At 53.8% G+C, this 10,918-nt stretch overlaps 1 protein-coding gene across 1 annotated transcript; it reads left to right on the top strand.

Annotated features, from left to right (window-relative positions):
* Positions 1-7,601: 7,601 nt before the first annotated feature.
* Positions 7,602-10,268, top strand: LOC104260116 (inhibin beta C chain-like). Its single transcript, XM_059832779.1, has 2 exons — positions 7,602-7,938; positions 9,526-10,268. The coding sequence occupies exons 1-2, from the start codon at positions 7,602-7,604 to the stop codon at positions 10,266-10,268; spliced, it is 1,080 nt and encodes a 359-aa protein (XP_059688762.1).
* The last annotated feature ends 650 nt before the right edge of the window (positions 10,269-10,918 follow it).

Below are 10,918 nucleotides of genomic sequence, written 5' to 3' on the forward strand. Positions count from 1 at the left end.
AACACCTGAAGAAAGGCTGAGAGAGTTGGGGTGTTCAGCGTGGAGAAGAGAAGGCTCCGAGAAGACCTTATTGTGGCCTTTCGGTAATTAAAGGGGGCTTAAAAGGAAGATGGAGAAATGGTCTGTAGTGACAGGACAAGGGTTTTAAACTGAAAGAGAGCAGATTTAGATTGGATATAAGGAATTTTTTTTACGATGAGGGTTGTGAGACACTGGAACAGGTTGCCCAGAGAAGCTGTGGATGCCTGTCCCCGGAAGCGTTCAGACAGGGGTTTGAGCAGGGGGTGGTTGAGATGATCTTTAAAAAGGTCCCTTTCAGCCCAAACTATTCTGTGATTCTAAAAGAATTTAAGCACTGAACTAAAGCTAAGCCTGGGACCAGTTCTACAGACAGACTATTTTTAAAAAAAATTATTATTATTTTCTTAAATGGCTAATTTATACACCTTCCCCCTGAAAAGGGGGTTTTAGAATAGCAGCACTGACACAATCTTAAATTTAGCAACACAAGTGGCATCACTACTATAAGGGGAACTTGATGCATCTGCGCTCTGACGAGAGGATAGGATATCACAGACAGAACAAGAGGTATTGCAGAACAGCTGGAAGAAGGGATTTGACATGGACATTCTCCACTGCTCCGATCCGCAGGCCAGCACTGAACAAGAGGGTCTGCTTCTCCCACAGACAGTTCCATCAGTATAGCAGTTTCCTTCCCCTTTAATTCAGTTGACTGGGCCCCTCTATTCCCTCCAACCCCTTTTAAAGTCTGCTACAGACAACCTGTGACAACTACAACAGGGACAGGCAAGAACAATCATTTCTTCAATTTCTGTGAAACTGTGCAATGCTGCCACCCCTTCTTCCAACACTATCTACTCCAGGCAACAGCAGAATCCCAGGTCCTTATGCAACAGTTTCCCAGCCACAGAGAGGGGCTGTGTGTAGTTTGGTTAAGTTCTCTGGGACTTGCTTCCTTATACATCCATCTCACTTGAGAAGGTGCTAGCTTACTCCCAGACCTTAGCCTTTACTTAACTAGAACAAGACGTGCAAAGTTGCAATGGTTCAACTCCAGGGATAACATAACACTTCATGCTAGTCAAGTCAGTGCAGCTTTGGACATATATAGTACACCACTCTAAACCTTGTTTGCTGGGTTTAGCTTACACTTGTCATACAAGCCAAAAACCCATATGCAGCACCATGCTGTTTAAATCAGGTGCATCACATTTCTAGTTAGGTGTGATGCAGAGTAGTGCAGTCAAAACACCCTGGCATTGCTCTCAGCAACAAGGAAAACTCAAAAACTTAAGCCCAGCATAACCAATTCAAAATATTCACCTAGCAGTGAGTCTGTAGGGAGCCTGGAGCAACCGTTTAGATAGAGGAAGAAATACTGTACTTGACCCAGTAAGGGATTAACTTCAACTGTCAGCATAGCACAGAGTTCTGCACACCACACAGCATGCTGCTGGGAAAGGCCCTAGGTAACACTGGAACCAGAAAAACAGAGCTAGCTTTATGCAAGCACAGTGCTTGGGTAAATCAGATTGTGTCTGGGACCCCAAGAAGCACCACCGCATGAGTGGTGCACGAACAGACCAGCTTCCTCCAGCATCTCAGCAAGAGACAATCCACAGGTATCTAACACTAATGTTGCAACTCAATGGATGTAAGAGGCCACAGCCTGCTGTAAGATACACTATGTTCTGGCAAGCTGGACAGATAGATTTAGAAGCATCTGCTTCTTCCAGCCCAATGACTAGTACCCTGGGAGACTGCAGATCCTGTCCCAAAACAGCAACAAACAACAAAGATACCCAAGAAGAAATCTGAGAGAACTAATTAGTTCCTTTAATTCCACCCTGCTGAATGGACTACCAGCCTAGAGACTTGACCCTCACAGGTCAGATGGCTGCAGCTGAAAGCAGCACTTGACTAACAAGCATTATATATCTCCGAATGGAGAGAAATACAGCTACACCACAGAATATAACTTCTCAGTTTTGATCCTAGGAAGGTCTAAGCAAACAAAGCTACTAAGACTCAGCCAAAGAGGAGGACAATGCTACGAACCATTGTCCAATATTGTTAAGTCACTCCAGGTTTCATCTTGTTCATGCTATGCAAGCAGCTCAAACTGTCCCTTAGGAACCACTCAGCAAAAACTGCAATGCCTGGTAACTAAGGGGTCAACTGGCTCCATATCCTACTCACCTCCGAGGCACCAGCCCCCAGTCAGTCCCCACTCAGGAGCAGGGGGAGAGATAAGAGAATGGACAAGTGATGTTTCTCCTTCACAACTGGCAGGAGTTGATTTGGGAGTCGTAATCCAGCTCCTCAAAAGCCAGGTGGCTGTCTCCAGCAAAGCATCATCGTTGCAAGCAACCCATTGAGATCCATCCTCACTTGTGCAATCCCTGGAGTCTGGAGTAATGGTTTACTATGCAGTGAAGCTGCCATCAAACATCACACTTTGCTGTCTTGGTGGACAGAGAAGAAGAAAATAATCTAATTTGTTTCATAAAAAAAAACGAAAGAAAAACTTTGTATTTGTAAATACAGACACACACACGCACTGGAATAAGTTTCTAAAGTTTTATATGCAGATACAATCTGTCCTTGCATTCCAAAGAAACAGGAATGAACAAGGGGAAAGCTTTACCAATATACGTTTAACAGCTCATTGAAAATACAAAGAGCTGGGGATGGAGAAGTGAGACCCTAAGAGAACATCTATTAAAAAAAAAAACCCAAACACCTCAGCAAATCACCCGTGAACTACTGAATTGCCACTTAATCAGGAAGGAAGATTACGGCAAGCATAGCTGGTATGATTTAATCGAGAATTTCCAGCACAAATTTAAGAAGGACACAGAAGTTAGTCAGTCAGCCTTAACAGGCTATAGGTAGTAAACAGGATAGAAAAGAAAAAGAATGGAGCATAAGGAATGAGAACTATTTGAAGTAACCAAGGGGAACCAGCTCCCAATTCTCAAAGAGAGATGGAGAACAGGTCAAGGCAAGAGATGAGACAGATTCTCAACAAGTACCAGTGACAGAAAACCAAACTGACACCAGCCACATGTGGAACTTCTCTGCATGCTGCCAGCAGGAAAAGGAGCACTGAAACAGAGATTTAGAATTAGCAAGGGCACTGTTTTGATTTGTAAACAGGGATGTGTTCATCTGCTTTCTGACAAGCAAACCAGGTCCCACAACATACTCCCACTGCTCCCCATGCAGACGGAGGAAAACAACTCTTGCACACGCCAGTGATTTGGGATACCTGTGGCCTACAGCACGCTCTCCTCTATAGTATCTGTTCTTTGTAATGCCAGCCAGACTTCTTAGCACAGCTGGCAGGTAAGGACAGCTCTGCTGTTCCCTGGGTCTCGAAGAAGCAGCCACAATACCACACCAAAGACCTTCTCCCCAACCACCACCCTGCCCTACTGTTAGGACATAACTCTTAAAACAGCCTATCCTTTGTTTGGTGATAAACAGGCACCAAAGCTTGGCAATATTTCCAGCTCCCCAAGCAAGTTATCTTCCCTTTATCAAGTCTTCTTCCCAGCAGTTCTCTTCCCCAACCCTTTGGGGTTGCTACTCAGCAACACGTGCAGGATTAACAGCAGGTCTGCATTTCCAGCTCAGGTCACATCTGAATCCTCTTCAGCAGAGTGCTTCAGATTCTAATGGATCACTTTGCATAAACAGAGGCTGCAAAAGCAGCAGAAGCTATAATAAACTGCAAGGTTTCTTTGTACTCACAATTGCAGTGGCATCCTTGAGCTCTAAGAAAAATAAAGCCTGTCCTGGAAAGTTGGAAGCTTAGTGTTCCTTGCAGTGAAGCTCATGGCCTTACCACTCCCACTGCTAAGGCATGCTGAGCTGCATTATCAGCATATATGGCTAGAAATACACCTTGTTTTTCCAGACATCTTTTGTCAATACTTAAGCATCACAAAAGTATACAAAGAACAGGCAAAGCTAGAGCAGTTGAGCTCAGCTTTAAGTGCTCAGGAGAAAAACTAATGCATTTCTGAGCTCATCAGTCTCTATGTTAAAAAGATACCTATAAGCAACAGATCATTCAGATTAGACAGATGCACTGAGTAGGGTGTTGCTAATATCTGCAAGCTGGTAAATCAGCTCCCAAGAACAGGAATCAATTCACCCCTCTGAAAAATTTAACACCTGTTTTTGGGCACAATTACACTATGTGAAACCATCGCAGACAAATCTCAGACAAAACTGCAAGGGAGGTAGGATGACGATCCATGTCACATTTTAGCTGAGATACAAAACTGGAAACCAATGTGGGAGAATTTTAAATTCCCCAAGAGGTCACAAGTCAAAGTGTTCAGGAATGAACAGCAAGGGTTCTGGTGACACTCCTTCCCACATTTTTTTTATTACTAGTTTTTTATTAGGAGCAGGGAGTTGCCTCACAAGGAACACTTCAGTGCCAGGGGCTACTGTGTGTAGCACTGCTGAAGGGCAGAAAAGAACAAGAATGTAAACCTTATGTCCAAACTAAAATTCAAGGCAACATCTAGAATGGGTCTGTACAGCCAGCCCTGACGTCCTGACCACTGCATCTTCATTACTTTTGATAGCTAAGCTAACTGTAGTACAGGTCAGCCAGGCTCGCCAACATGTAGCACACTCAGACTACAGTGAACAGTTAACTTGAGGCTGCATGGGAAACAGCTAAAGACATGGCAGAAAAGGGCTTATCCCGGGACAGAGTGAAATAAGAGGGATCTTACACCAAACCCTGCGCAGGACAAATAAGTTGGAGTAAGTCAAAAGGGCAGAGCTGTAGCAGAAGCAAGTACAGATCCTAGAGAGAAGAGAGGCAAATAAGGACTTTAGCAACAAGTTCAGATTCTCTGTGGCCTAACAAAGAGCTGGAATAGCTGCTCATTTAAGGAACAATTGATAATAAAGAGACAGCAGAAAACCGTCGGAGTCTGCAAATCACCCTCAATGAGCCAGTTATGAACTGGCTAGAGCCTTGCCCACCATTTAAGGAGCTGGCCCTCCCGCAGATCTGTGGTGCCCTTTTGAAAGGCAAACACCCTCCCATAAGCAGTTTCTGAAAGACAGAGCACCATCAAGCTTTTTATAAAACCAGAGGCCAGTGCAGCAACCTAGGCCTGGGCTCAACTTTCTTGCCCATCTCAAAACAAAAAGAAAGAGGCCAGAAAGAACAATGACTGGAAAACAGAAAAGGTTGCCATCGATGAAAGAGATAATCTAGATCAAATTCTAAAGGAAATAAGGGAAAGGATTAAAAAAAGATTCACACAATGAATGACGAAGAGAGGTAACAATCCACCAGCTACACCTATTTACACATTGTATCAGGAGCTCAGAAGGACAACCTCTATCAGACCATTTCAAACACATCAGAGAAAGACTTTAAGTAGTATCAACTTGCCTGTGAAACTTGCTGCCAGAATACTGCACTGGCAGGAGTCAGAGGCAACTTTGACACTCAGGCAGACAGCCCAAACATCTACAGGTACCCAAAAAAGCCCTGTGAGGATTTAAATGTGTCACAGGGCAGAGAACACCGAGCAACAAGTAACGAAACAACCCTTCCATCTATCCCATTAGTGGCCTACACAGACCCTCTGAAATCCCTCCTGAACACACTCCAACCAAGCCAGAAGACAACTAACTCTCCAGCATTTTCACTCCTGTTGTTACACACAGCAGGGCCCCAGAAGTCAGAAATGTTTCCAGGAAAACGTTTCAAAGCAAAGACGTTGTCTGTGAGGGCACCAGAAAAGCTTATTGCACTTCCCAGGCACTAGAATGGATACCTGGCCATCAACAGCGTGAGGCCTCCTCTCCCACCTGTTGCTCCCCTTCCTCCTTAGCCTCTTGCAAGCGCTGCACTGCACGCAGAAAGCTAGGGAACGAGGCAGCCACAGCAAGCTCAGGCACCTTCAGATCGCACAGATACTCCTTGTACCCGGGTCCACCAGAGATGTACGGTGCAGGGGAGCACCCAGCTACCATGTGCTCCGCAAACTTGCCGAGGCAAGCGGCCCGCCGCGAACTCCTCCATGCACCGACACCACAGCGAGCTTCGCAAGCAGCGCCCGGAGATGGCGGAGACTCAGCCGAACACCGGCAACGAACGCTCCCCGGAGAGGGGCAGCCCGGGAGCCGGACACCGCCTCCAGGCGCGCCCTACCGACCGGCGGGCCCGCGGCGGCAGCAGCCCCGGGGACACGCCAGAGCCAGGACCGCCGCCCCCGCGGGGACGGGGGAAAGAAACGGGACGCGGGGAGGACATGGCAGGCGGGTTCGCCGCGGGCGGCACGTCCCCGCCCGGCCCGGGGGCACCGCCGACCGCCCTGCCGGCCCCGAGCCCCAGTCCCCGCCCGGCTCGGGATCCGACCCTGACCCCGGCCCACCACCGCACCCGGCTCCCGCCCCCCGCGGCGCGCACTTACCGGGCCGGGCCGGGCCGGGCCAGGCCCTGCGCCGCGGGGCCGCCGCCGCCGCCGCCACCACCCCGGGCCGGGCCGGGCCGGGCCTGGGCCAGCGCGGGCCGCCCGGGCGGGGCGGCGGAGACGGCGGGCGGACGGGGGGACAGGACGGGGTGGGGATGGCCGGAACGGGGAGAAAAGGGGAAAGAAATAGGGGGGGAGGGGGGGGGGGGAAAGGGGGGGGGGAAGCAGCGGCAGGCCCCTCCCCCGGCGTACGTGCACCCTGCGTCACTGCTCCGTGCGCGCTGCGTCACCATACCGCGCCCGCCGTGCGCCCGTTGTCGTAGCAACCTGCCGGACGCGGCGCCGTGGAAGGCGGGCGGGACGCGGCAGCGCCCCCTGGCGCGGCGGAGGGCGCAGCGAGGAGTAGAGACGCTACCGCCATTCGGGGGCGGAGCCAGCCCACGGCACGGCCTTCATAGGGAGGGGAGGGCCCGGGGGCGGGGCCGCCCCCCGTGGCCCCGCCCTCCAGCACGCGGGACGCCGGCTCTGCCCGGGGGGCTGCCCCCGCCCCCAGGGATTCCCCATCTCCCGGGGGTCCCGCACCGTAGGGGGCCCCCACACTGCGCCCTGCGCAGCCCCCGTCTCCCCGGGGGCCCACGCCGTAGCGGGGACCCCTGCCATCTGCTCGGGCGCCCACCCCTGCGGTGGGCAGCGGCGTGGGAGCGGGGTGGTCTCCCTCGGCCGGAGCAGGTTGCCCGGGGCCGAGCCCCAGCGCCCGGGCAGCCTCTGCCGAGCGAGCGGCCCCGGGCTGAGCCCCTTGAGCAGGAGCACCATCCGGCCGGGTCCACCTTAACCCGGGGCGAGCTGTGCCGCGGCTGCCCCGTGGCCGGGAGAGGCTCTTGCGGGATCGCAGGGGCGTTTATCTTGCCCGGGATCAGCCAATATTTGCGGCCACGTCAGGAGCACGAGCCCTTCCTCGTCCTCTGCTCCTGCGGAGTCCAGCACTGTCGTCCTGCCACCGTGGTCTGCTCTCCCGGCCCCAGCGCTGCTGTCCCGGTTTGACTTTGGCTTATCGGGCAGTTGGAGGAACATTCTTTGCTGAGACCCCCAAGCTGTCACCTCCTGGCACTGGAGATGACACCCATGGTGGCTTTCCTGCTCCTGGGCCTTCTGAGGATGGCAGCTCCCAAGGGAGTGTGGTGCCCAGCTTGCGGGCTGGCGGCCCTGGCCCCCACCACGCAGCGGGACATCCTCATCGCATTGGCAAAGCAGAGCATCCTCTCCAAGCTCCGCTTGCCAGACAGGCCCAACATCACTCAGCCCACATCCAGGGGGTCCCTCCTGACCGCTCTCCACAGGATGCGTGCGCAGCGCATGGACACAGCCGTCTCCCTAGGGATGCCCCATGACAGCAGCATTCCACACCTGCGTCCTGGGATGGGTGTGCAGGAATACGAGATCTTGAGCTTTGCTGAGTCAGGTCTGTACAGACCCCACATTCCATGGGCACGGTGGGATGGGCCCTGAGGTGGGGGGCACAGAGGGAAGGAAGATCTTGCCTGGGGGAAGGTGGTGAGAGGTTTCCTCCTCTGCACGGGCATTTCAAAAGCTCTGCACAGGGGCATCACGCTCCCGCAAGCAAGGCCAGGCTATGCACCGGGCCAGTGGGCGCACTGCTGCTGGAAGGACTGGCAATGAGAGGTTCCATATCCAGAACCTTTGCATCCACGTCCTGAGCTTACCCCAACCAGCCGCCCCCCACCACAGGCAGGGGAAGCACTGCCGAGGCTCTGGGGCTCCTCTCATTTACACATGTTGGGGGAAGCGGGTGGGCACAGGAGCAAAGATGGACTGCTGTATCATGTGAATTTGTTGTCCATTTCTGTTGAACCCTCCCCACTTGTGCTAGAGGTGGAGGGGTCAGATGGTTATGTTTTTCAAAACTTATTTTAAGCCTAGATTCCCCATCAGCTCGCGGTGCGTGGACTTAGGTCTCCAAAGCCCATCTGCTCCCCGCACTCAGCTGTGTCTCCACTTCGTACCCAAAGTGGTGGGCTGCCACATTTCACTCCAGAATCAGCTGCGTTCCTGGGAGGAGAGAGCTCCCCAAAACATGCTCAGAGGTCCTCACAAGGATCACTGGAAAAACAGGGTCCTGTACCCCCCACTTCTCCCAGGTAAATGCAGCCTTCTTTGGAAAGAGCAGAATCGCCACTCCATCTTGCAGAGCATCCTTCTGCACTGTCACTTTGCCCAGCCCAAACTGCTGCTTGGTGAGGTGTGCAGGGCACACACTCCCCTTGCAGGCCTTTGTGTGGTTTGCATGGCTGCTGTGGGATAGCGAGGGCTTGCCATGTCCTTGAAGACCTCTGGGAACAATGCTCCTCTGCAGTACATTGTGTTCCCATACATGAGGACAATGGGGAGTTGTCTCCTGGCTCAGTGGAGTGTCTGCTGGAAGAGGAAGAGCTGGTGTGAGCCATGGGGCTGAGCCCAGTCTCTCGCCCTGCTGTGCTGTGCCAGACCACAGAGGAGGGGTGTTGTGTCCTCACGGGCAGAGCCGTGCTGAGGAGCCCAGCACTGCTCTCGCGGTCCCTGTCAGCCCTTCCTTCACGGGAAGAGGCAGCTCTGCAGCCTCAGCAGCAGCAAGGGTGGGACATGCTGGAGCAATGTCAGGTGATCAATCCAGCCCTGGAAAGCAGAGGTAATCCTGGAGGTGCAAATCAGCGGGACTGCCTTAAATCCAAGGCTGGTTTACATAGCCAGATAACCTACTCCAAAATCATCCAGCAGCTTCACTGACAAGGGGGATATCAGGCCAAAGGAGGTGGAACCAAGCTGGGTTGCTGTATTCAGCACTGGCCCCAGATGCTGCCGCTTTAGAGCGGCACAAGAAGGAAGAGCAGCCGCAGTGCAGGGAAGTGGGGGCCCCTTGATGCCTGTATGTACTGCACCCTGCTCCCTGGTTTTGATACACCTCCCATTTGCTCCCACCTGGTGCCCCCGGCTGGGGAAGCCTCCCCCTTCTCCCTTCACCTCCTGACTGTGCTTTTGGTTCTGTGCACAGGGTCCTCCACCTCCCGCAGTGTTCACCTGCATTTCCACTTCACCCGGGAGCTGACTGGGAGCACCGAGATCCTGCAAGCCACCCTCTACCTGTTCTGGGCAGTCCCCAGCCCCGGGACACACCCTGTCACTGTCAGACTCTTGCAGCCAGACCTGACGGGGCTGAACATGACCGTGGCCAGCGAGACACGGCTGGAGGTGCAGAGAGCCGGCTGGGCCACGCTGGATGTGGGCCGAGCTGTCCAGAGCCTCTTTGGCCAAGGGAGCCAGAGGCTCACTGTGGAGCTGGAGGTGGCGGAGGACTGGGGGTCTCCCCTCCTGGCTGGCCACAGTGATTCCCACTGGCCATTTGTGGCAGCCCAGGCCCGGGCCAGGACGCCCCACCGTGTCCGGCGGCGTGGCATTGATTGCAGTGGGGACTCTCGGATGTGCTGCCGCAAGGAATTCTTCGTAGACTTCAAGGAGATCGGCTGGGAGGACTGGATCATCCAGCCAGAGGGATATCACATGAACTACTGTGCGGGGCTCTGCCCCCTGCATATGGCTAGCATCCCTGGCCTCGCTGCCTCCTTTCACACGGCTGTCCTCAACCTCATCAAAGCCAACAACGCAGACGCAGCCGTGGACTCCTGCTGCGTGCCCACGCAGCGTCGCCCCCTCTCTCTGCTCTACTATGACCGGGACAGCAACATTGTCAAGACTGACATCCCCGACATGATTGTCGATGCCTGCGGTTGTACCTGACCAGCTGCCTGAGGAGGCAGGAGGGCAGGGCCTGTGCTGCGCAGGGCTCCCCTCTTCCCGGCCCCTCTCTGGCAGTGCGAGACCTAGCAAGCTGCTGAGAGATGGGAACCCTGCCAAGGTGTTTTCTCCTCCTGAGGCTGAAGTGTCAAGGGTGATGTTGAATCTGCAAGCCCTCTCCTCCCTCACCTCCCACATGGCTCTTTTCCCCCTTCAGATCTGCCCATGGATTCCTCTCTGCCCGCGAACCACGGCCTCCGACACAGGCTCCTGATGGACACCAGACCCTTCTACCTGCAGGACTCTGCAGACCACGACTCCCTGGGCGGCTCAGGGTAGCCCCGGCTCACCCTGCTGCTGGTCCCAGACCAAGGCCATGGTGCAGCCCTCAGTGCTGCAACATGAACATGCGCTCTTCAGGTAACGGGTCCCAGCAGCGGCCACCTCAGGCTGCTGGGGAGATAGACGCTGAGAAGATGCTGGGGGATGGTGAGGCCAGAGCGGGGAGAACCGTCCACGGGGCCCCACTCCTCAGCTGGACATGAGGTTGAGGAGGGTGAGGAAGGGGAAATTGATCCCTGTGGGAGGAAAGTGTCTCCCTCTCCAAGCATCTCAGCTACCTGGTATTCAATAAAAGACTCCCAGCTGTAGTG

This window comes from Gavia stellata, chromosome 36 (assembly GCF_030936135.1).
Source record: "Gavia stellata isolate bGavSte3 chromosome 36, bGavSte3.hap2, whole genome shotgun sequence".
In the NCBI taxonomy this organism is placed as follows: domain Eukaryota; kingdom Metazoa; phylum Chordata; class Aves; order Gaviiformes; family Gaviidae; genus Gavia; species Gavia stellata.